Below are 27199 nucleotides of genomic sequence, written 5' to 3'. Positions count from 1 at the left end.
ATTATTTTCCGTGATCGTACAAACTTTGAATGAGATTCACCAGGCTGCTTATTAACTACTTCTAAAGGTTGAACTGCTAAATATTTAAAAGGATGGTTGTGCTTCTAAAGGTGTTGGTAAATGATACTTTTGAATTTATTGGGTCTTTTAAAACGATGAACCATCGCACTTCAGAGTGACCACCATCGCACCTCGGAGTTACTATCAACAAGATAGCGTCACTATGCCACCATCGCATTCAGCGTCAAACCATTTCAGCTCAGCGTGACCATCGCGGTTCTGAGTCCTACATATATATATATAGCTTATGATGGGTCCTTTCAATTATTATAAATTTGATACTGAGTAAAGGTACTTGTTTTTTTCTTCAGTAAAACTTCACTATATTGAGGAAACAAGAGGTAATAAATAACCAAGGCGGTCTTGGTGGCTATAAATTACAACACTTTTTAAAAATCACTTGACAACATGAAAATCTCTCTGTTTTGTGTCATTCTAAATGACAAATTGTATTTTGTTTAATACTTAACGAAAAAACGTTTTCAACAATCGTTTGGACTTATGCCGTTATTTAACTAGCCGTTGACATCATAATCCCGCAAGTCTCCTTTCATCTCATGGAGACAGGAAATAAGGCATAAAGCAAAAAATATTATGAGACTGTTATCCAGTAAGTATAATAGTCCTAGGTGCAAAGTCAAAGTCATCAAATGGTAAATAATAGTACATGTTTATTGCTCTCTATTCCATATCCATATCTGTTCTTATTGTCAAACACAACCCAGAATCTTTATGTTGAATTTGATTGTCCTACTACATGTATTGACAAATCAAAATATAATTCAGAGTTTCTTTGTTCTACTTTACACCATCACACATTTAAATTTTGCAAATAATGATAATAGTCTAGTAACTTTCATTCACTACTTCTTATTTTTGTTCACATCACTTAGTATACTAACTGCAAAGTTAGTTGTGAATGTTTACTTCGAATGACTTTAATGAGTTTTAAAATAGAGATCTTGTCATGAAGGGAAGAAGAAGCAATATATATGTGGTCTGACTGTTTAGACCATGGCATTAAACCATGAAGTAAATAAAGGTGAAAATACTGTAAAAATATATCAACAATTTAACCAACACACAAGTATACAAGGATAATAATCTCCTTATTCGTCTATCGAAAAGACAGCTCTTTTAGTCAACTAAACTTTTCTTCTTGTCCAAATAAAGACACGAAAATGGAAACCAAGAATGCGAGTTCATTTGCAGAATATCTAACTCAAGATTTGTGAAAAAGGTCATTTATTCAGAATATCATAAAGCATTATATAACTGACAGTGATGGACAATTATGTCATCAAACAAAACTGAATAAATGACAACAATTACAAAAATAAATACCGCCATGATCCCCAAGTCCCTGAGTTGGGGAGACCGCCACCCGAGACATCCTTGGAGACTACTTTTTATGACAAAACGAAAAATTCAGAAAAATAACATATCATTCAACTCAAAACATTAGTGTAAATAACAAAATTAGGCAGAGCAAGCCCTGTTGACCTCTACCGTAACTGTTTGGCCAGTAGAAATGCCAATGTAAAGCAAACTCTTTTGACCTTTACACTTCTATGTCATACTGTTTGAAGTTCATCCTATTACCAACATTAAAGTAACTTCAATGTGTAAGGTACGCAGAGTGTTACAATATTATCAAAGACAAAATACATAGTTATATATAAAAATTACAAAAATGAAAAAAATACAATCTTTTTATGTACAAATACTTTGATAGAATCAATATAAATGTTTTAACTAGTTCAATCTGTTACAGGTCAATATTCATGTTTTTCGAATTACGAATATATGACTTTGCTTAATTTTAAACAATAAGTATCAATATATAAGAATGAAAATGTGTTTAGGTATTGCCATGACATATAAATATTTGACTTGGAAACTTTTCCTTGTATGGCTAATTGTGCTATCATTAGTACAAACTGTATACATATTACAGTTACAGAGGTATGTAGATAGCAAGAAATGTCACATCAAACAATTAGACATAAATATAGAGAGGAGTAGTAACATTTCTGGATTAGGAAATCAGCTAGATTATCGTAAAAGAAAGACAATAGACAACCATGTTCCCAAGGAGATGATACGACCATATGGACCAGGTATGAATTATGTGCATCTTTTGTTTTGTTGTTGGCTGAACAAAGGATAGATTTCACAGAATACGTCATGTATATGGACGTTTGACGTAATGTGTAGTTGTAAATTACAGTTACTTATCTTTTATTATAAAGAGTTTAAGTTTGCTCCTTTATTTGATGCATGCCTGTGATGTATGTTTACACAGTTTTAACGGCTGTGTCTTATGGTCATATTTACCTACTATGTCTGTCTTTGTCAATCATCCGATATTGTCAATATAACGTAACTATAAACAAATGTCATATACGTTGTAGGTTTGGCTAGCTATAAAACCAGGTTTAATCTACAATTTTGTTATGGAAAATGTCTATAACAAGTCAGAAATATGGTATTTCTTTGTCATGTGTTCTGTCGATTAATAGCATTTGATTTTGTCAGATTTAGTTTTTTAGACTTGCCTTCACTTAATTAACCTTGCAGTTTCTTATTTTTGTTAAACTTATTTTTCATTGAGACACTTGCATGAAATGATGACAATCGAGGTCTTTTATAAGGTTTTCTTACAGCATTTTTGTATTGAATAATGTAATGAATATTTTCGGATCCATAAAAGTGATAATAAGGTCGAAGAGAATATATTTTGTATATATATATACTTAGATATTTACGTTGAATTAATGTTCTTTCATTACCTTAACGGCCGGGTTTATCATAACTGTTCATTGACCAGGTTGCATGTCTATTAAGTTATATAACATCTAACCAAGTCGTCGTCTTTGTTTGAAAAATGTTTAAATTCCCTAAAATGAATTGTTATGGTGTATTGATTTAGCTGTTCATTTATTTAAATGAAAGAGAAGTTGAAAATTAGAAGTTGAAACGCGCGTCTGTAGCAAATACCAAATTTCAATCCTGGTATATATGGTGAGTTTATTTACAACCACTTGGTAAATACCACTGCTGGTGGAATGTTTTATTTCCAAAGGGTATCACCAGCCCAGTAGCCAGTATTTCTGTGTTGACATGAGTTATCATTGATACGGTAATAATTTTAAATTAACTGTTAACATATCTCTGAATTAAACTTGTTTAATAAATAGGCTTTTCTACCTCAGAAATAGATTACCTGAGCTGTATTTTTCAAAAATTCTTGGATTTGTTTGTCCTCAATGCTCTTCCACTTTGTTATTTATTTTGCCGTTTTAACTCTTCTTTTTTATAAACGCGTCACTGGTAAGTCTTTTGTAGACTAAACACGCGTTTGGCGCAAACACAAAATGTCAATCTTGTTATCTACAATGGTGTATTGATGTTGATTATTTTAGTATCTAGTCGATACACAGTTCAATATGTCACCTCTTGTATAATTTAGCCCATGTGTTTACCTTTAGAAGTCTTTCCACTTTCTCATTGTTTCTCTGCAACAAAAAGTATCAAAGCAATCAAATATATTGATATAATATATAAAACCCCTATTTTAAACTGCATAAAGAAAAGGTACGAAACAGTGAGAGAAAAATATTAAATACTTAGTACAAGTTGTACTAAGCATAAAATATATATATATATATATATTATTTGTTTGGCAGAATGAAGCTTTAACAACAACATAAAAAACAGATTGGCTTAGGTAAGCATAGAATTACAGAGACGTGTCAATACTGTGCAAAAATGAATGCTAAGTTTGTGTGCTAGATAAAAGAACGTTTGAATTTTCTTGTTATGTTCGATTCCAGTTTCAATCAAACGAAACTCTTGCTCTATCTATAATTCAACAGTCTGCTTAAATAGTCCTTATCTAAAGACTTTTAAACTCCTTAAAACTGCAAAAGGTTTGAAACTTAAGTATACTTTCATTCCAAATCGGTCATTGCAGTTCATTGTAAATTTATTTTACGAAATCTTTGTAGCAATTTAACCACAAACAAGTAATAGTCTGAAATGGCATATATCTGTTATCGACTGTACTGATTTTCATTCAACAAGTCTGAATTTGGTCTAAATTTTACTCGATATTAATCGACCCAAATCTTAACCGTACTCAACTGTACTGATTTGTTCTTAATTGACCCTTATCTTTGCCATTAAAAATAGTCAGAACTATAACTCGATAAGTCTGACACAGTCTTATCAGATGTACAGAAGTTGTCGTTTGTTTATGTAATTGTTTTTCTTTTCTCGTTTTTTTATAAAGAAAAAAACGTTGGTTTTCCCGTTTGAATGGGTTTACATTAGTAATTTTGGGGCCCTTTACAGCTTGTTGTTCGGTGTTAGCCAAGGCTCCGTGTTGAAGGCCGTACATTGACCTATAATGGTTTACTTTTATAAATTGTTATTTAGATTGAGAGTTGTCTCATTGGCTCTCATACCACATATTCCTATATCTAATTAACAATTCTCGACCTTTACTAGAACTATTTTGTTTCAGTCTGAACCATACTTGACCGAATAACATCTCCTTTGTTTAATTTTAACTGTTTGAAAGACTTTTTTTATAGCTAACATGACAACGGCTTCAATAAAGTAAAGATACATAAAAACAGACTTTTACATCCTAACATGATTATCAGATTTATCAAACCGAGAAAGTTTTGTCTAATTTTTAAGTCTGAGTCCTGTTTATCTGAAAACGTTACCTGTATTGAGGTTAATAACACCTTTTTGTATGGCATGATGTTTTTTTAAAACAAAAAAGTACTTATAGGTGTTTGAACATACAACAGTTGTATAACTATCTATTAATTGAGGTTTACATGAGCCAACACAATCACTGAAATTCTTAACTTTATATCTTAAATAAGTCTATACTTATTATAATTTGGCATATGTATTTATACATATATCCTAAGGAGATAAAACAATTTAAGAAATTAATAGAAATTTTCTACTAATTAAGATTAGTTTGAGAAAAACAGGGTTTTCTTTTAACCAGTAAAACACACCTGTACTGGGATAATTATGCCTTAATATATCCCCATTAGGAGTTTAGTATCATACCATCATAAATAATAGCAACAGTAGTATACCACTGTTCAAAAGTCATAAATCGATTAAGAGAAAACAAATCCGGGTTACAAACTAAAATTGAGGTAATATAAAATATATGAGAAAATCATAACCCGTATCATGCCAACAACTGGTTTTAGAATAAATGTGTTTATTTCCTGCACAAAGACCATATGAGTGAATCAATATTTATATCAAAATATGCAATCCTTAATCATTTGACACCAGTATCGTAACTATATCCTTTCCGAATAAGTAAGTTTAAAGGTTTCGTTGGCTTTTGAGGTAAGTGAAGACATTTTTGTGCTTTGTAAAATAAAATACATAAAATATTGGATGTAAAATACCTCAACGTATGAGATGTCTGCATGTTGAATTATATTTACGAATGATTTCCTTGTACCGATGATAAAATTTAGTAAAAGTGTAGACTAGTGTGTGATATCCCTGGTATAATAATGTTTCAGTATACAAAGATTTCTTTTCTTGCAATCAAATACGTTGTTACATACACGGGCAAATCGAACACGAACAAGTTGAGATATATAAACACCATAAGATCGAGACAAGGTAACGTCACCATCTACAAATGAATAATTAACAATAGAAAATAAAAAAAATCATCTCCTTTATCATATAAATTTTGATTTTAAGCTACCCGTTTAAGATATAGATATCAAGATCCAGGAAAGGGCATCTTTGTTAATTGTTAGTATTAGCTTTATTTAAAGTCAGTTCGGCAGGATAAATCTCTTAAGTGTACATACTAAAGTCGTTATTATTGGGAGCCAATAAATCGTCTTGATATCTTAAAGTGTTATTAAATTATTGAGTCAGATGTTGTTTCGCTTTGTCTTTGCGGATTTTAGTCATAATTGTAACTCAAACACTACAGAAATAAGTCTGTAATAAGTGGTGCACAGTTATTCCCCACGGAAATTCCGATTACCTGACGATATACGGAATCTCCAAAGCGAACAAAAATGTTATCTAATAAAAATGCAAGGGTAGTTATAGAAATAAAGCAGATTCAACTGACATAGTTGTTTGTTGTTTGTTGTTACTAAAAAAAATTAATTAAAAAAGTGTGAACATATAAATTCGCATTCCGACTGTTTTCTTAATAAGATTATAACATGTATAAGGCAAAGTGGTATATAGGGTAAAAAAATCTAAACTTTCAACAGATTCGAAATCACCAATATCGCCATGCAATGTATCAATAAATTCGAACGCATTTTTGACACTCCAAAAGTAGTTGATTTCGCTATTTTCAAAGGATTTATTTGGACAATTTTTTACAATTTTTGTTGTTGCACCAAGTGTATAAGTAAGAAGAATAGATAGTTTAGTAGTGGAACAATAGCTTGAAGAAATCTATATTTGTAAGGAGTTTTGTGCAGCTTTGAAAGCCAGTACATATTTGGAACTTTAATTGTATTTGGGTGCTGCTTGTATGCTGCGTATATGCTGCTTAAATGCTTATAGAATATTGATTAATAATAGATTTTTCGTTAAAATGATAAATTCTTTTACACTTTAATGACCTTATTGAACAACAACATAGATTGATCATTGAAATGTTTACATTGAGATCATATGTTTCCTGTATTGTTTCAGGTGAGATGGGGAATGGAGTCAGAATAAATTTAACATTGTTATCACCAAAGGATAAAAAGATATACGACGAAGGTATAAAGAAACACCGTATGAATCTATACGTATCTGATCTAATCTCTGTGCACAGAACTTTAGACCCAAACATAGTCGATCCCAGGTAATTATGTGTTTTAAATGGAAAGATTCTTGAGCTAAAAATCGATGTCTTGTGATTCCTGTCTCCTGGTAACCGCTTTTAATTTCCAACTTTTACATTTGAGTTTTGAGTTTTGGGGATCTAGTCACAAAAAGAGACGTACCTAATTTCTAAATTCTAAATTGTTCTGAGAAGATATTTAGTTAAGTCTCAGAATGTTGTACCATTTATAGCATGCATAACTACACGAAGACAATAAACTATTTCTTTAAAATTAGATGTGGTATGATTTCTATTGAGACAACTCCCCACAAGAGACCAAATGACAAAGAAACTAACAACTTTATCACATAGTCAGAATGCCCTGAAATGACAAACGTAAAACATTTCAAACAAGAAACCTTACGGTCTGATGTATGTTCAAAATAATAATGTCTACAATCATTAATTCAAACGTTTTGCAATCAATAACTTCTAACAAAATTGTTTTCTAACTTTTAAATATGGGAACATTTTAAGCTTTTGAATTAGTAAATATGAAGAGTTACAAAGTAAAACATTAAAACGTACTAGAAAATCAAACCGACGAGGTTGGCTAATTAGATAACATATGTCCAAATATGTTTGTCAGGTGTAAAAGTATTATTTATAACGAAAACTTGGATCCATGTACAGTGATAATACCATTTCGAGATGAAGCTTGGAGCTTACTGATCAGAACTGTACATAGTGTTTTAGACAGAACCCCTCATACTATTTTGGAAGAAATTATGCTAGTGGATGACGGATCATTAGAAGGTAGGTAGAAAATCACATATTTTGTGTTTGGAAATGACGAAAACTGCTAACGGTTAGAGGCTTTAAATGTTTGTGCACAACTTTACCATCTTTTGCAATTGAAAGTAAAACTTTTTAGCCTTTCTTATATTAAGTTATTATTATTTCTTATTATTTGAAAATCATTACAGAAACAGATTCCACCACCAAATCTCGTGTAATACGATATTTATCCACTCTCGACAGTTACATTTTAAATATTTAAAACGCTCGTCGAGCCTCTCGTTTAAAATTTGAAAATTTAATGTCTCGAGTGGATTAATACCGTATCCAACTCGATGCAGTGGTAGAATCTATATTTATCCGTATAATTGTAGTGAATTAATATCATTTTATTTTACAGATGATTTGAAATACAGGCTTGATTTATATGTTTCATACCTTCCTAAAGTAAGAATAATGCGTTTGCACAAAAGCCTAGGAAAAATGGCTGCATGCCAGAAAGCAGCTGACTTAGTAAAAACAACACATTTTGCCCTTCTGGACTCTCATTCTGAAGTATACGAAGGTAACCAAATGTTATCAATGAATTACTTTTAAATATATATAAGAAGTATAAGAAGATGAGGTATTAGTGTCAATGAGACAACTGTACATCCAAGTTACAATTTTTAAAATTAAAATACGGCCATCCGAACAGGAAAATCAACGGTCTAATCAACACACAAAAAAGAGAAACGATGAACACTTATAACCCACATCAACAAACGAAAACCACTGAACTATAGGCTCCGGACTTATGACAGGTGCAAATAAATACAGCAGGTTCATATGGCATAAAATATACATCGATATGCGTTTGAAAAACATTTGATTTTACAATTTCAAATTACTAAATCGGACAATACCAATTATTTGTGTTCAGCTTTCCTTCAATATTGTGTAGTAAATAACTATATATAAATTGTGCTTATTTTACTACGTTTATGATATTGAATCATTTCTTATCTAATGAAATAGTGTAGGATGCGTTTTTGATTTGCTAAAACTTATCGATATATATTTTGTGTGACTTTGTTGTTTTCTTAAATGATAAATTTGCTGCATTTAATTATAAATGCATGTGAAGAAACTGGCAATGATAACAAATAAAAATATGAACATCATTTAGCACAAACTAAATGTATTCTTTGTCTATCTTAATAAACAAAATTCAAATTGATTCTGTCATTTGTTCTCCTTCGACATTCTTTTAAAATCAATCAATTCGGACAAAACAGACGATCCTGTCATCCTACACGAATCATGACATTGTTGCGAAGTACAGCAGCGGAAAGTCTATTTCTTAACCTGGCGAAAAAAATAGAATTCAGAAGTCAACAGTCGGTAATATGAAAATGGTCTATTACGCTATCGATCTGCGTCAGAAAATTTTGATCTTGCTTTCAGTATACACAATATATCTGCGAGCATATTTTTTCTTAATCTTAGTCTTTAGATTTCTATGTTGTGCCATGTGTACTATTGTTTGTCTGTTTGTCTTTTTCATTTTTAGCCATGGCGTTGTCAGTTATTTTTTATTTATGAGTTTGACTGCCCCTCTGGTATCTTTAGCCCCTCTTTTGATGCGGTGCTATTCAGTGTTGTTTTCCTTATAGCGATTTCTGCTACCTCATGTACCAGTATTACAGGTTACAACACATTATTTTGTTTAATGATTAACAGCCGACGTTTTCAGTGGCCTTCTATATGTTTTATTATTTCTTAATAGACCTTTTCAACAACTCTCGACACCGAATTATGACACCTACAGTTTACAGATAAAATAGAGGGATCGTCTCAAAGTAAAAAAACGTCTGATTATCATTACGACATATAAATTCGGTTTGGCGATTATATTTATCTACAAATATTTCTCTATCATACAATATTCTAAATTACATGTATTTACACGACATTTCACGTTGAATTGATTACAAAATAACTGCAATCATTCCACATCCTGATCAGCTTTCTCTTCAACTTTATGATTATGCCGCATGCCAATAAGAATAAATGTGTATCTGTAATAGTTTTTCTGAGAATTTCTGAAACATTATTACTGGACTGTCTGTTATCACACTTGTAAACACGGTCGAGACTTTTTTTTACGATGTACACATTCAATTTTGGGAGGGATAAAAGCATACTGATTTCAAAGGTCGAAGGAAAAGATCAAGATACCTTGTTAAAATTGGTGTATTTCCTTCTTGAAAATAAGGGGAGCTGTATCAACATTTAAGCAGTACATACCTGCGTATGGAATTTATAATTCAACATACTAGTTACTATATAGCTTTGCCATTGTAAATTAATTTTGGATAGTGCTAAGCAGGGGTTGGGAGTGCAATGACTTATTTTTCCCTCATTTAATTATATGGTCGTCCTCGCGAACTGATTGTCCAATATAATTGACCGTGTACAGAAAAAACAACAGACGTTGTCCTTTTTATCGTAGAGCCATTCCCCTGTTCTCGAAAATGACATCCGAGTTTCTTGCAAGAAGCGGAAATAGCTTAGCAACAGCGTTTAATGGGGTCCGTGTTGATCAAGTATGATTGGTTTTACATGTTACACTGTAATTGCTATATTTTATTTTGTTGTCAGAAATGTTTCGCTTTTTTTTCCCTGACAAATATTTGCCGATTTTATAATCTTTTATTTTTTTCGTACTAATGATTCTTTTTAACTTTCGTCTGTTCTCTGACCCCGTCGCATGTTTTGTGCGCCTGAACCAAGTCCTGAAACTGTTGATACTGTGTACGGCCTTCAAAGGGTGGAAAGTATGCTTTGTGTTCATATTTGATTCCTTTTTAGTCGATCAGAGATCGCTGTTTTTTGGGTTTTTTTTTTTATCTTGGTTTTTTTTCACCGTACAGAAAATGAGTTGATCTTTGTTTTTTCTTCTAAATTTAAAAATCCATTCCATTTTACTCTGTTGGAAAGTTATATCATTGTCAATCAAATAAATTTCAAGCATTACATCTCTAATAGTGATGTATAGTATTATTGTCAATTTTTATTTTTCAGACGACCCCTCACATCTTACCTGTTGTAGTCGAGCTCAACTGTAGGTGTAGACAATTGTTGAAAAGGTCTAATACGACACTGAGGAGTCTAATGACGAAGAAGCGCGCTTCATCCTGATGTATCAAATTGTAGGCCTTGAATATTTAGTGAGTTTTTATTATTTTTCTTATCGAGTGTATAAGAGGTTGGTTGAGAGGTAATATAATACATTGTTTAACCCAACCATATGTTTATTTTAATTTTTGTTTTGTTCCATGTCCCGGCTGAACCAAGACAGCAATTGTTTGTAGTTATAGCGCTAAGTTAAATTTCGTCCCATAGTGAGTTTATTTTGAGCAGAAGTTTTATATTTTCTGAACTAATAATAATTAAGAGATTGCCAAAATTGAACAGCAAACCGCCACTTAACGTTCTTTTTTTTAAGGGGAATATTTTTTTTCTAATGGGTACCTATTTTTGTGGATTGAGGAAAACTTGCATGTTCGCCTATAAAAAAAATGTAATTCATAGATCATTAAAATTCGTTGTTCGCATGTACCCACAAAACCCACGAAAATTAGTATCCAACGAATAAAATTGATTACACTGCATCGAAACCCGTATTCTGCTTTATGTTTTGCAATCTACCTCAATGAACATTTTCAAAATCATTATGATAAAAAAAAATGTTATTTTAAAGTTATGTGTGATGTGCGGTTGTTTAAAAAGTTAAAAAAAAAATTGGTTTATTCAGTTACAGTTTATTTTTATTTGTTCATGTTATATTGTCAATACATAAAAAAAATATCTATTTATATTTTAAAGGCTGGCTACAACCGTTACTCCAAAGATTGACAGAAAATCCAAAATTATTAGTCACACCCATGGTTGGTAATATCTATTCAAGCACGTTAGAGTACTTCTATTATTATCCAAAGGATTTATACAAAGACTTTAAGGCCATGACGTTCGATTTCTTTTTATATCAACAGTGGTCACCGTTTAAGAAAGAATATATTAAAACATTAAAGCCAACAGAACCTATAAGGTATGTAGTGTAACTGTTCAAGCTGATACGAAAAAAATAAAATCACAAAATACCGAACGACGAGAAAATTTCAAAATGGAAAGTCAAACACATCAACCGAATGGTTAACAACTGTCATATTTCTGATTTATTACAGGAATCATACTAGAAATCAGTAACACAATTAAATTGTGACAGAGGAAAAACCGATAAATTATTGATTAAAAACTATAAATGCAATATTTTTGGAAAAAAACGTAGAAACTGCTGCTCAATTCGGGGCACACCAGTTTACTCCTGGATTTTAATTGAGTTTGGGTTATGTGTTTCATTTACTGTGAAGTATTTTGTGGACTGTTGAATGTCGTATTGTAATTTTTCTGATGAACATTGTATGGCTATTTCTTTTATAAATCCATTGAGACGATATAAACCAAGGAAAACAAAAACCTGAGGGAAAAACAAAAACTCAAAAAAGAAGCGAGATCGGCTGTAGAGTCTCCTTCTATGCAGGCATCACCATCATTCGAATCCACACTCGTGCAGGAAAAATGTCACAATCCTAAAAAGGCCATAATCAGTAAACTTAATAGCCAGATTACTTTTCCTGGTAACAGAAGATTTAACACCAGTAAAACAAGTCGATAGTGTGTTGTAACACCAAATCATGATGATCGTGAATATTATGTATTGTCGATTTCAGCGGTCTTTCTCTATCCCCTGTTGGGACAGTTTTTGTACATGTAATGTAGCACATCCCTATGAATGAATCCACATAGTGTACACATGCACGAAAGTAAAGATACCAGAGGGACAGTCAAACTCATAAATCGAAAATAAACTGACAACACCATGGCTAAGAATGGAAAAAGACAAACAGACAAACAATAGTACACATGAATGACACAACATAGAAAACTAAAGAATAAGCAACACAGTAACTCAAAATTGTTGTCTGTCAGATTTCTTTTCGTGTGGATAGAGGCTGTAGACAAGGAGAACCTTTCTATCCTAACCTTTTCCTGCTATGTGCAGAAACACATTGGCATTTTAGTCAGAAATAGTAATAATATTAAAGGTATTACGATAGATGATACAGAGTTTATATTGTCTCAATATGCCGATGACACATCACTTATATTATATGGATCTCCTTCCTCTTTAGATGCATCCCTCCGTATCTTACAATTATATGCTAAAACAAATGTTATATGGATAGGAAGTAATAAATATAGTCAAGATAAAATATGCGTAAAGTGGGGATTGACTTGGGGTTCCAGTACCTTCAAATTATTGGGTATCACTTTTTGTGTTGATTTGAATAGAATTTTAAATCTAAATTATGCTCCTCGAATTCAAGAAAAAGAAAGTATAATACAAAAATGATCAAAACAGTCGCTTACTCAATTTGGTAAAATAACTATTGTAAAATCTTTAATTATATCAAAATTGAATCATCTGTTTTTATCCATCCTAAGTCCAGATGAAAATTTACGACAACAACTCAATAGTAAAATTTATACTTTCATTTGAGATGGTAAACCCGACAAAGTAAATCGGGAGTTATTATGTCAAGAATACTGCAGAGGTGATTTAAAAATGATTAATTTGAGAAATTTTATACAGTGGATAAAATTGACATGGGTTAAATTCAAATTCAAAGTGGATCAAATTATTTACTGCTACACAAAATATAAATTTTACAGAGTTGGATTATTTTGGAACAACTAAAAAAATAGAGAATGTTTTTTGGAAAGAAGTTATTTGTGCCTGGAAAAAATATGTCTAGACTACGACATCCTCGCTATTTTCAGGAAGTCATATCTACATCTATATGGAATAATGAGAACATCAAAATTGATAACGTCAGTGTTTATTATAGAAGTTGGACACAAAACGGAGTATGGACTGTGAATGACCTTCTAGATGAACATGGAAATATATTGTCTTATCAAAATTTTGAACAGCTATATTCCTGTAAATCCACATTTTACAATTTTATGGTATTAAAGTAGCATTAAAAGTAGCATTAAAAAATGGTTACAATCTATGGGAAGCAACACTGAAAGGGAAAAAAACAACAAGCTTTTTTACCTTTTAATATTAACATTTTTTTTAAAGTCAAATAAAGGTTTAAAAGACATGTATAATATTGTAACGCCGCCTCCCTGGTGCTAGGGCGGGCCACCAGAGAACACACGGTCACAAAGAAAAAGAGAGTAAAAGGATCTATAAAGTGTAAGGTTCGACGTCAACTGTTTACTGTCGGACCAAAACACGTTACAGAAAGGGAAAACGTATACTTGTATTTATATATAATTCTCAGTTATGAAATAAAATATCTGAATAAAATAAAGTTTCATATTTTATTAATATCAAAAATAATCCACGCCGCGGAGAGAATTGGTCTTGCAGGATCCGTCACTGGTCTGGTCAGGTTCCCGGTTAAGGTTGGTCTTACATAGACACACACAACTAGTACATGTATATACTTCAACAGTCAAGTAACAAGGTTGTCACTTATTTTGTATCTTTCTATAATCTTAATTAAAGGATTAAAATACCCTTCTACATTATAAAACTAAAAAGACATAAACTTAGTATAGCACATTAAATGACATATTAAAATATCAAAACCGCCAACAGAACTCCTAATGTGCACCTTCAATAACACTGTCACCGTCATCGGCAACTGTATTTAGCACCGTCACCGGCACCGACAATCTTAAATTAAAACAAAGTTAACTTTCAACGCTTGTCTGTATTTCTCAGACATATTCCAGTTTCTATTTAAGTTTGTCACTTCCCAATCATGTCAATCCAACAATCCCTCGTTTCTGTTGTTGCTTTTGTATTTATACTTTCGACTGACCAATGGCAGAGCTTGTTACATATTGTTTACCAATCAGAAACTATGGATCACACAAGGGAAATTCCCGTAATGTTGATATTGTTTCACATAGTTTGTAAACATGAATGATCATGAATTGATCTTTTTAATAAAGATGGGTTTTGACTTTTAATTTATTAGAAGATCGTTAGAACAGTCTTATTTGAGTTTATAGTATAATAAGGTAACTACCGCGAAAATACGGAATCAGTACGTGAAATAAAACTTCTTACACAAACTAACATACAGAAATCTGTCGTATAATGGAAACAACAGCCAAAATAACAAATTACAAATCTTACATTACTTGCAACATTAAACATCTCACTAACATCTATCGTTTATCCTAAATAATTTCAAGAAACTATTCAGACATAGGTTTACTATAATAAAAAAAAGGGGGGGGAAGCCGGCATTACAATATTTTAAATCAAGGTGCGATACTAGTTGTAATAGCAGCTGAGCGAAATGGGAGTGTATATTAAGTGTAAACGTTGTGGGGGGTTTGAAAACAATCCATAATAGTCATCAAAGGTACCAGGATTATAATTTAGTACGCCAAACGCGCGTTTCGTCTTCATAACCCTCATCAGTGACGCTCATATCAAAATATGTATAAAGCCAAACAAGTAAAAAGTTGAAGAGCATTGAGGATCCAAAATTCCAAAAAGTTGTGTTCATTATTAATATTCATGTCAACACCGAAGTGTTGACTACTGGGCTGGTGATACTCTCGGGGACGAAACGTCCACCCTCAGTGGTATCGATTCAGTGGTGTAAATAGTTATCAAAGGTACCAGGATTATAATTTAGTCACCGATGAGTCGTTTGTAGACGAAACGCGCGTCTGGCGTATATATTTAATTTAGTCCTGGTAACTATGATGAGCTTATTTAGTACGCCAGACGCGCGTTTCGTCTTCATAAGACTCATCAGTGACGCTCATATCAAAATATGTATATAGCCAAACTGTGTCACTAAAATTTCAAAAAAAATACCAAGAACTGTTGGTTTCAATACCAAATTTTTCACCGTATTTTAGGTACTAATACTTTACTTTTAAAATGAACCTTGTTCAGTGTAATTTATGTACATTTTGCAAGGAAGAACCAGAAAGCATAGAGCACTTATTGTGGAGCTGTCATATTGTAGCAAACGTTTTGCATCATCTGAATGCCTGGATTATTTTGAAACAACACATATTGAAATTCCACTAAATGTGGATATAGTTATGTTTGGTTTTATGATAACTATAAACTAAATTTTATATAAAAAAAATAGTCATTTTAATATTAAAGTATTTCATATACAGATCTTAGATGTAAGAGAGAGGAAAAACCTCACATAGAGGGACTTGAAAAATATATCAAAGAAAATTTTATTTTAGAAAAACATATTTCCTAAAAAAAATATGAGTGTGAACGATTATAACATGTACTGGAACCCCTGGGATAAAGTCATTAATTAATTTGATAGTGAATTATTATTCATAAATGTGCTTGAAATGTTATTTCCATAATCACTATACATTTTTTGGTGAAAATGTTATACTCCGTCAATATATATATATCGCCGGGATTCGAACCCATGCTACTGTGATATCGTGACACCAAATCGCCTGCACTGCAGCCGTCCCGCTAGACCACACGACCACCTGGGCTCTCAAAAAAAGAGCTTTCGCTGGCCATGTGTTACCTTTCCACGTCAGTTTTAATCTAGCGGCGTACTACAGTACATGATATATAAGGCATGAAGATGTTATTGTTACAGATCAGCTAAATTATCTATAGTAAAGGATCCTACAAATTAATGTAAGACACAGTCACAGAAAATAATTATATTCATAAGTACGTCTGAGTCAGTGACAACCCTACAACAGATGTATCCATCGGATCGCCATCAATGATGGTGATACATGGCTGTGTACATAATGTATATACAACTCGTCTAAACATCAACCCAACAATGTTAGATCTGTAAATTTGCTTTCGCAAATTTTTGGTTCTTCCCTCGCCGGGATTCGAACCCATGCTACTGTGATAACTATAAACTAAATTTTATATAAAAAAATAGAGTCATTTTAATAGTTTGGTGTCACGATATCACAGTAGCATGGGTTCGAATCCCGGCGAGGGAAGAACCAAAAATTTGCGAAAGCAAATTTACAGATCTAACATTGTTGAGTTGATGTTTAGACGAGTTATATATATATATATATATATACGAGTTTGTATATACATTATGTACACAGCCATGTATCACCATCATTGATGGCGATCCGATGGATACATCTGTTGTAGGGTTGTCACTGACTCAGACGTACTTATATATATATATATATATATTGTATTCCGTTATATTATGTCGTATTATTGTTACTATTTTTGTTTACTCTTATTTGCTTGATTATGCTTATTTTTCTCGCTTGCTTTATAGATCTTTTATGTTAATGCCTGTTAATCCATGATGATTGAGAAAGAGGTTTTGCTACTGCTGAGTAATAGTAAGATGACCATGGGATAGTTGAAAACAACATATCTGTCACCGATTATAGTTTAAAATCGTCCAGTTGTGTCAATATCCAAGAAAAGGAATCAATATATAAAGCCGACCTTCTATGTTTAATTTCAATACACTAATATCTTAATATCATGTTAACTTTGATTTATATGATTATAAACTTTTCGGTAATCTTAAACGATTATTATCTGGTTTTGAGTCATGTGGATTAAAAGATTAGGTTGATTTCCTTTTAAAAGGAGGCATAATGATTTTTGGTGTTTCGAGAATGAGAATATTGAAAATGAGACTAGTAATAATATTTTGTTGTTCTTGCTTTAAATATATTGTTTATTTTATTTGGAAGAATTCCTGGACATCAGGGAAACGCATTTGCAGTAAACACAAATTTCTTCATGCAATTAGGAGGGTTCGACCCAGGGATGAAAGTTTGGGGAGCCATACAGATGGAACTCATGTTTAAGGTAAATGTATGCAATCTTATTATTATATTCTACGAATCAATACGTTTTGTGGTTGGTAGGCGTATACTCTTATTGGTATTTTATGGATTCCAAGTTTGCTCTCATTCTTGTCGACATTTTTTTAACGTATCTAGTAAAGTATCTTGCGAAGGATTTTTTTAAACGAAAAGTATATAATATTATCCTATGAAATCACCATTATGCTTTTATTTCTAAAAAAATCGCTTTTTGTAACTTGGTGCATCAATGTGACTGAGGGATACTACCGATACAAACGAGCAACGATGTACTATTGCCTTCAGGATGTAGTTTAAAGTATGTGGTTTGACTTCAGTTAAACAGTTCAGGGGAAAAAATCACTGATTCTGAATTATTTCATAATTATATATAATATATATATATATATGTCTGATATTTTCTCGTTTTACCATTAATTCCTTTCTCACAACCCTGTAATAAATCAGTCTTTAATTGATAGATAAGTCGTAATGAGAAAAAAAATGATAAACAGAAAATGTCATGTGATATGTGATTTGTAAGACTTTACAGAATATGAGAGAATATAATGACCCTCCCCCCTAAAAACATTATTCCAAAAGTTTGACCCCCCCAAAAAAAATCCCCAGTTGTGTTGAGGTAATGATTACCAGCTACATAGTAACCGGCTTTGAGAAATTCTGAGTATAACAAGCAGGTTTTCTTCTTGTTTTTTTGTTTCTCAAAAAGGAATATCTGACATGTGCATGTAGAAAAATAGAAAAAAAAATATACAGAAAATTGTATGTTCCAATTTATAAATTTATTTTACTGCAACCTATAATTCTACAAATTTTATCAGTATACCGGTAGATTAACTTTCAATACTGACTGTTATTTTAATCCCAATCACAGGCCCTTGTATCTTATTTTTTTAACCTTTGTATCTTAAAATATCTAGTCATGAAGGGGGGTTCAGAATTCCAATGTACAAATGATTTAGGAAGTGCAAATAAATAACACTGATAATATGGTGCTTGTCCTTTCTTGATTAAATATGTAAATGATTTATTTGAGATAAAGAAATATACAACCAAGCCAGGAACCTCTGGCCTTTCTTTATTTTGTACAGATGTATTTTTTAAGAGTTTAGTGTGTTATCATTTTTCTCTGAACAAGTACACATTTTTGTTTAGGGACCCCAGCTGAATATATTTGTTCTTTTTCCAAATCATATAGTGTATTGTTTAATCTGTGTAAATGCCATGATGCCCATCAAGTATATTTTTTTTATTAAGGTATGAAATATGGAAAGGAAAGAATAACGGAGAATGGGTAACATTTATAGAAAAATGGACCAAAAAAAAAAGATAAAAAAAAAGAACAGAGAACACTTGTGTTCAAATATAAAGAAAAGGAGAAAAGAGCCAAAAAACCTAAAGAATAGAGAAATATTACCTTAAAAATTAAAGAATACAAAAGGGAAATACCTAATATCGAGATCATCTTTTATTCTTATTCGATATATTTGTAATAATTTCATAAAAACGTATACTTATTACCACGTGACGGACATATAACTAACATGCATCCTTGCTTTCATCAAAATCACACTCCCATTTCATCTCAAGAATCACATCAAAATGATTTAAACATTATCATGACTATAGAAAGTTAATTATGCATGTCTAGAAACCTTTCCAACTCACTGTTTCCGTGGTCAAAACTAGGGAGAAATGTTTCATACAGTTGTTAATCTATTGATTGTAAATTTACACAACTGTGATAAGGAGTGATCAGATTCACTGCCCTTGAGAAATTAGGCACACCCTGCTGGTGCATTACAGTTTACACTATCAAAGATTTAATAAAAAAAACAAACATTATTTCACTGATCGCACACTCACTTCAATTTTGTCAACAATTGTATTACTAGTCAGACATAAAAACCTTTATTGTGTGACCCCTCCCCGCCTAGTTAAAATATTTTTTCTATGGTAACCGCCCTCAGTAGAATGATATTTTTGGCAATGACCCTCCCCTTTTTTAAATGCACTGACCCCCTCAGCTGATAAATAATGACTGTTCCCTTATAGGGATGGTAAATCCAGGTTTTTATTCTTTAAAACCCATATTTTGATAATGATAAAGAGCTGGATATTCAATGCCTCTTATTTATAAGACGTGTGGTCTGACGTTTCCTTCTGGCATATCTCCATTGTCCTTTGCCTGGTTAAGGGACTTACCATTATTTACCTGGGAAGGGGGGGGGGGCTGGTCATTTTGAATTCAAACATATAAAATTTTCTTGATCATAATATTTCACTATTTTTATTTGATCCCCCCTACAAAAACATTTAAAAAATCTGATCCCCCCTCTATTAAACATGTCAAAATTGTAACATGCAAAATATTTATTATATCATAAATATCATGAGACAAACATTAAATATTCTCAGTGGATTGAGTCCAAAAACAATTTTCGAGGGAACATTGTCTTGAAATAGGGCTCTTCCATGAATTTTAAGAGGTATAGGCAGCAAAGCTTTTTCGGACTCTTTTTTTCTAATTTCCTATATTGAGCTATTGAAGAAAACTTTTTCTAAAGTAGTTCTGTAAAAATAAACCTTTTGATACAGAAACAACACATTATTTACTAAGTGGGATATCTATTACCCGCAGTATATGTTCCTCTCTTGGACGCTGCTTGAAACTTAAGTTTTACAGTAGGCCTTATTGAAACCTCCATAAGGTTTATATGGATTAGTTATTCGTTCATACTTACTCATTTATTGACACATTTCATTCATAAATTTATGTGTGAAAGAAACCCCAAAATTTTGAATTGTTAGCCTAAAAAATACAGATTTTGAGGGAATGAGAGTTATAAATTAACTTAAAGGGATCTTAAAATAAATAAAAACGGTACGATGATTAGTGGTGTTCAAACTACTTATTTCTTTGTGCAAAAAATATTGATCCCCCCATTTTGAATTTACAATAATATTTGAACCCCCCTATTCCACATACAGGAAAAAACTTGATCCCCCCTGTATTTTGACCAGCCCCCCCCCCTCCCAGATAAATAATGATGTCCCTAAATTGTACAAACAAAAACGCGTTGTGTGCGGTGACTGCTAGATGTATATTTCACGATGTTTTTTTATCATTGAAACAATCTCCCAACAACATCGTTTCTATGTTCCTGGCTTTGATCATTACCTTTAAAACTCAATTTAACTTTAATGAATAAATATTATACACGTATTTTCATTGGACCTTAACTTGAAAAAAAGTAATTGTTTTGTTTGATAATTGGCAAAATTTAATATTTCATTTATGTTCATAAAAAGGGAATTTGACTATTTTTTATTTAACTCTGTATATTTTAAAATATCACAATTGTTATTTATCAGTATGTAATGTGTGGTGGTGATATGGAATCTCTTCCCTGTTCACATGTTGGACATCTCTACAGGACTTCAATGAAATGGAGAAAAGAGATATCTGAATTTAAGACTTCAAACCAGTACAGAGTAGCAGAAGTATGGATGGATGAATATAAGCATTTGTTATTTGAAAGAGATGGTAACTATACTGTAAGTATGGCAAAAAAACAGCTAAATTACAATGCAGTTTGCCTAAATTGCCATGTTTTTTGTTTTTTGCCAGTGTTTGCCATGGCGTTGTCAGTTTGTATTTAGATTTATGAGTTTGACTGTCCCTTTGGTATCTTTCGTCCCTCTCTTTTTTTCCCTACTTTATGTTAAATAACTGTCCATATACTCTTTAATATTGTTAATAGAAAATAATTCAAACATCAGTTATCAAATTCGTTAAATTTGAAGATTCTCTTATGACACCTTAACGACTGCGTTAGCTTAACGACACATTTGAACGACCGTGCCCTGTTGTTAATCGGTTTTTTTTCGGGTTTCCTGGCACATTTCAATTGTATATAAAATCTTACGTATCAATTATATGTGTTAACTGTTTAGTGATATTTTTTTTCGGTTGAATATGTTTCCAGCACACAGCCCATTGTTTGTTGAAAATCACGTCTTTCGAATGCAACAACGATCTTGTTGTTGTCAGTATAGGAGCATTCTGTGTTTGAACCAGAGCGGTTTAGGCAGCATTATGCATACTGGATCATGATCGGAATAATAAAGGTGGACAGGAGTTAAATAGAATTCATAGAAAAACATCAATCATTTTTACTGTCGTATACTTCCCTTTTATAGATTACTTATCTTAATGTTAAAAACTCTCAATCTCCAGTAGTATGTAATCCAGGTCATATATACATATACTATTAACATATAAACTTTTTTTCAGTTTCAAACTGGAGATGTGTCCGAGAGGAAAAAGATAAGAAAAAGGAACAAATGCAAATCGTTTAAATATTTTCTTGATCATATACAAGAAATAGTACATTTTTACATACCAGATAATCTTAAGGCATCTGGTGCAGTAAGTATTTTTTTCTAATACAAATGACTGACATTGCATTACACAATTACAAATAAAAAACCTCTTGTATTGCACATCTTAAAATGATTAAACATAAGGATTTTCTTATCCCAGGCATAGATTACCTTAGACGTATTTGGCACAACTTTTTGGAATTTTATCCTTAATGCTCTTCAACTTTGTACTTGTTTGGCTTTATAAATATTTTAATATGAGCGTCACTGATTTGTCTTGCGTACTAAATTGAATGGATGATAATCAATTTTCTCTCATGTCCGCAGTTTTCTTTTTTTCCCTTATGCATACCTGTTTTATTGATATTCAAACATTGTCTGAATTCTATTATAGGATATGGGATGTTCTTATTTTTCTTTGCTTTTCTTTATTCCAAAATTAAAATGCAAAGATAATTGTTATCGAATTAAACGCTTTATTCCTCATGATATTACTGTATAACTATTCTCTTGCTTTCTAAGACAGATCATAAATGGCAATTTGTTAGTCTGTATGTTTATTTGTTCGTATTTCCATTCTACTGGTGTAACACTATCTGTCTGTTTTGTTCACGCATCGTTGTAAAAATAACGGAATTTGATGCGACTGTCATACAAATGAGAGGTTTAGCGCTATAAAACCAGGTTCAATCCATCATTTTTTACATTTGCAAATGCCTGTACCAAGTCAGGAATATGACAGTTGTTGTCCATTCATTTGGTGTGTTTTATCTTTTAATTTTGTCATTTGATTAGGGACTTTCCGTTTTGAATTTTCCTCGGAGTTCAGTATTTTGGTGATTTTTCTTTCTGCTTATAATAAACCACATCTTTTTTATATGACAATGTCATGGTAAAAACGAACGACCACAAATAGGCAAACAAGGTTCACAAAACACTGCATAGAAAGATAAAGACTAAGCAATACAACCCGACCACCTAAAACCTTTGGATAATTTCGGGTGTTCCGGCAGTGTAAGCATATCCTGCTGTACTTGTGGCACCCGTCGTGTTAAACATGTTAGGTACAAATTCGGCGATATCACATAACATTTTCATTAAATAAAATATCGTATAAAACTTCATTGTCCTTTACCACAACGTCGAGATCTAGTAAAAATAGGTTTTCTTCCTCAGGAATTTAGTAAAACGGGTATTTAATGCCCGGCTATTTAGGGTTAATAAGATTATGAGCATAATTTTTATCTCTTTTTAAGACTCAATATAATTATTAAAATAAAGGTTACTTTATTGCAGGCATGGGACAAATTACATTACCATGTAATGCATTATATTACAATTACTTTGACATACCATGCATTAAATTACAATTACAATTAGTTTTGCAAAGTAATGCAATGAATTACACATTACATTTGTAAATTGTATTATAAGTTCAAATAGAAAGATCAAACATTTTGAAAAAAAATTGAAGACACAAATTTAAAGATTCTAGTGTATTCTGTAACTGTTCCATGAATTGAATTTAAGTAAACATGTAAGCAGACTATTCAATTCGGCTATAACATTTTTAATTGTTTAAATTTATTAATGTTGACTTTTCTTTATACATTTTGTAAATATACTTTTTGGTTTTTGAATTTCAATAAAAATATTTAATTAATGAGAATTTCTTACCTAATTTTATAATGAACATAGAGCTTAATTAATGAACATTTGTGTGAAAATGGTGAAAATATTGATAGTAAAACAAACTAATTAGTGTTTTATAACAAACTTCAATAATAATTTACATATTCAAGCCAATGTAGACTTTGATCTTATGACAACAGTATAGCTATGCTTTTCAAATATCAACTTTTTATTCAGGAAAATGTATGAAAATATATGAAATAAAACGAAATAAAGAACATATTCAAATGATTTATATATACTAGTTAATCAAGAAATCTTAAATTCTGCTTTAGTTAAGAACAATAATATTTTAAAGATGTAGTTTGCGAAAAAAAAGTAATGGCATGTAATGCAATGTAATGCATTAAATTATACAACTTTTTGTTAAAGTAATGCATTATATTACTATTAAATGTAATGCAAAAATTGCTGCATTACACATTACATGCAATTACTTGGAAAAATGTAATGCATGATTACTTGTAATGCATTACCATGCATTACCCCATGCCTGCTTTATGGGTTGATTTAAAATACATATATAAGTAAGGGATGAATGTAGTTGTAAAATTTGATAGATGCTTTCTGTGCTTCATTGTTAAATTTTTGTTTGTTTTTGTGTTAATTGAGATTGTGACACAGTGATGACTTCTGTACGCCTATTTTGACAATTGTACTTTTTACGTTTGTTTTGTTCATGCATTGTGATAAATATAATGGAATTTGATACGACTGTCATACAAATGAGAGGTTTGGCGCTATAAAAACCAGGTTCAATCCACCATTTTCTATATTTGAATTTGCCTGTACCAAGTCAGGAATATGACAGTTGTTGTCCATTCGTTCGATGGTTTTCGTAATAAGATTTTGCCATTTGATTAGGAACTTTCCGTCCTGAATTTTCATCGGAATATTTTTGGTAGTTTACTGTTTACTTTAATATTTTTTACTGTTTGCAATCAATACGTTCAGTAATTTAGGGCGATGTACATTTATTCAAACATTTGCAACAAGAATGAAATATTGCCGGTTTTTATATAAATGCGGTGAAATTGTGACTAGTATGGAGAATTGTCTCATTGGCACCCATACTACATCTTCTTAAATCTATATATCAAAGTACAATGGTCGAAAAGAGATGGTTTATTCAACTAGCATTTATGAACAAAAATAAGAACCAAAAATTAATATGAAGGAATGACAGGTCCTTTAAATTCTAAAACAAAGTTTCAAAAAGGTCTTTATCCAATTGAATATTAACATTGTAGATTATAAGACCTGGACAGAAAACCTGCTTGAGTATTCATAGGAAAATTGTCCTCGATAAATGCTATTGGAGAGGAAATGAACAGGTAAGGCTACGGTTAAGAATGTTGACAACCATTTTTTGAAGTAATACTATTATTTATCTTAAATCCTGTATATGTACATTTTCACAAACTTATGAGCATAAGGATTAAAAAAAAAAGCGAATGCACAGATTTGTATTTTTGAAAATGTAATAAGATATGAAAGCTCTAATTTTTGGGGGTCTTCGAATGTAAATCAATTTATTTAAACAGCATGGGATATATAAAAAATAGTAGAACTATTCAAATATTCTTATTGACGGTTCCTTACTCACTCTTGTAGAACGACAAGTTATGAAAATCGAGAGCACAGTCATCCAATCGGCGACATTTCGTAACAATCAACATGACATACTATACATTAGTTCTATCACCTACTTTGCATTCATTATTTTTTTTTGAATACTCATTTTCGTGGATTTCGTAAGTATACGTTACCACGAATTTAAATGTTCAGCTGAATAAAACTTTTCCATAGGTTTATATCCAGACTTAGGTATAAAATTGAAATCAAATATTAACGAAAATGCAATCGTTTCTTCCTCTGCGAAAGTCGGTACTAATGAAAATAAATGCATGCAATATTACTTATGTGATTTTTTTTTTTGTTCAGTAATTTGTATAAAAGTTTTTTAAATATATGTTCATAGGTATATTTAAAGCATATCTGTTACATTTAGTTTTGGGAATGGTCAGCGGATAAAGAAATACGACACGGAGTTGACTGTTTGGTATCAAAAGGAAAGGATGGTGTTGGAAATGAGAAATGTAGTTTTAATAAAATTGTTCAATGGGAATATCGACAGGTAAATCAAGCTTTCAACAAATTATTTCAACATATTGTGTTCTATTTTAGAAGAAAGATGTCAAACATTACAGTAAATTTTTGCACACAAAAAACGCATGCATAGATATAAGAAGATGTGGTACGAGTGCCAATGAGACAATTTGTAAAAGTTTACTATTATTGATCAAAGTACGGTCTTCAACACGGATTTTGGCTCACATCGAACAGCAAGCTATAGAGGGCCCCAGAAATTACTAGACTAGTGTAAAACCGTCAAACTGGAAAACCAACGGTCTAATCTATATAAAAAAAACTATAAACGAGAAACACTTATAAATGAACCACATCAACAAACGACAACCACTGAACCATGCATTTCTTTGTGATAAAACAAATGTATATGCTTGTCTTCGGTGCCTGTTAAAGAAGGCATTACATGATTGAAATGTCTATAAGAAAAAATGAAAAAAAATCACGATGTTAATATTTACAAGATCCAAAACGCACCATACAAGTCATTTCGTTCACATATTAATATAAAATCTTGGATAAAATACATTATATCCGATATTTCGGCATTTTTTCTCTGATCTCTTTCTGAAACTGTGTTATAAAGAGATGCTGAGTGAGCATACAAAATAAAACCATGCAAAAGTATATAAATAACCAAAGTCCATATCTCTTGGCTACACTAATAAGCAGCCAATCACAGTTTTAAGTGGGGTTTTTTTTGTAATAATCTCAAGATGAACTAATAGCTTTTCACCATGATGCGATAGAAAAAGGAAATAACAACTGTAAGTTACTAGACTACAAGATTCAATAGAAATTGTAGTCTCAGGGGCTAATAATAATGAGAAATAACGATTGTGACAATGATCATTATAAGCAAAGTTTAAATGTGTGAAAATAGAAAGTGCTTTCTGTCTAAACAAAAAGGATTACTTTGAATGACATTTTAATTTGTCAATTTTAGGACAATCAGATACAACATAAAGATTCTTGGCTGTGTTTGACAGTTTATAACAACAAATTAAAACTTTCTGAATGTACCGGAAGTGGAGATCAGATATGGATATGGAATAGAAAGAAATAAACAGAACATGTATATCCAATTTTATAAATATTCTTTGACTTTGAATTGATTTAAGAAATTTATTTGCAAATTTAATAATAATAAAAAAAAAAGTCATGACAGTCAAGTAGATTTTTGTAGATAGGGTCAATTTCATGGAACATATTGACGATATAACATTGACATTTCAATATGAGCTTTATTATATTTGATATACTAACTATTTTGAATTTCATTCTAATAAACTTTGTTACGTGAGATGG

General features: G+C 31.4%; 1 protein-coding gene across 1 annotated transcript; it reads left to right on the top strand.

The window, feature by feature from the left end:
* The first annotated feature begins 8131 nt into the window (after positions 1–8131).
* LOC143045498 (putative polypeptide N-acetylgalactosaminyltransferase 9) lies at positions 8132–27194 on the top strand. The gene is made up of 8 exons (XM_076218090.1): positions 8132–8267; positions 11573–11795; positions 17531–17648; positions 21041–21223; positions 21963–22097; positions 24994–25077; positions 25755–25880; positions 26838–27194. The coding sequence occupies exons 1-8, from the start codon at positions 8159–8161 to the stop codon at positions 26955–26957; spliced, it is 1098 nt and encodes a 365-aa protein (XP_076074205.1). The 5' UTR covers positions 8132–8158; the 3' UTR covers positions 26958–27194.
* Positions 27195–27199: the final 5 nt, after the last annotated feature.

This window comes from Mytilus galloprovincialis, chromosome 1, assembly GCF_965363235.1.
Source record: "Mytilus galloprovincialis chromosome 1, xbMytGall1.hap1.1, whole genome shotgun sequence".
NCBI lineage: Eukaryota > Metazoa > Mollusca > Bivalvia > Mytilida > Mytilidae > Mytilus > Mytilus galloprovincialis.
Note: the sequence above shows the minus strand (reverse complement) of the source record. Positions and strands in the feature narration are given on the sequence as shown.

What these genes read in the sequence shown, in the direction of transcription:
- LOC143045498 (XM_076218090.1), top strand. Translation starts at nt 8,159, where the DNA reads ATGCGTTTGCACAAAAGCCTAGGAAAAATGGCTGCATGCCAGAAAGCA. An exon ending in TCATTCTGAAGTATACGAAG is followed by an intron (nt 8,268 to 11,572) that starts GTAACCAAATGT and finishes TATATTTTAAAG; the next exon opens with GCTGGCTACAACCGTTACTC. An exon ending in AGATGGAACTCATGTTTAAG is followed by an intron (nt 17,649 to 21,040) that starts GTAAATGTATGC and finishes GTTATTTATCAG; the next exon opens with TATGTAATGTGTGGTGGTGA.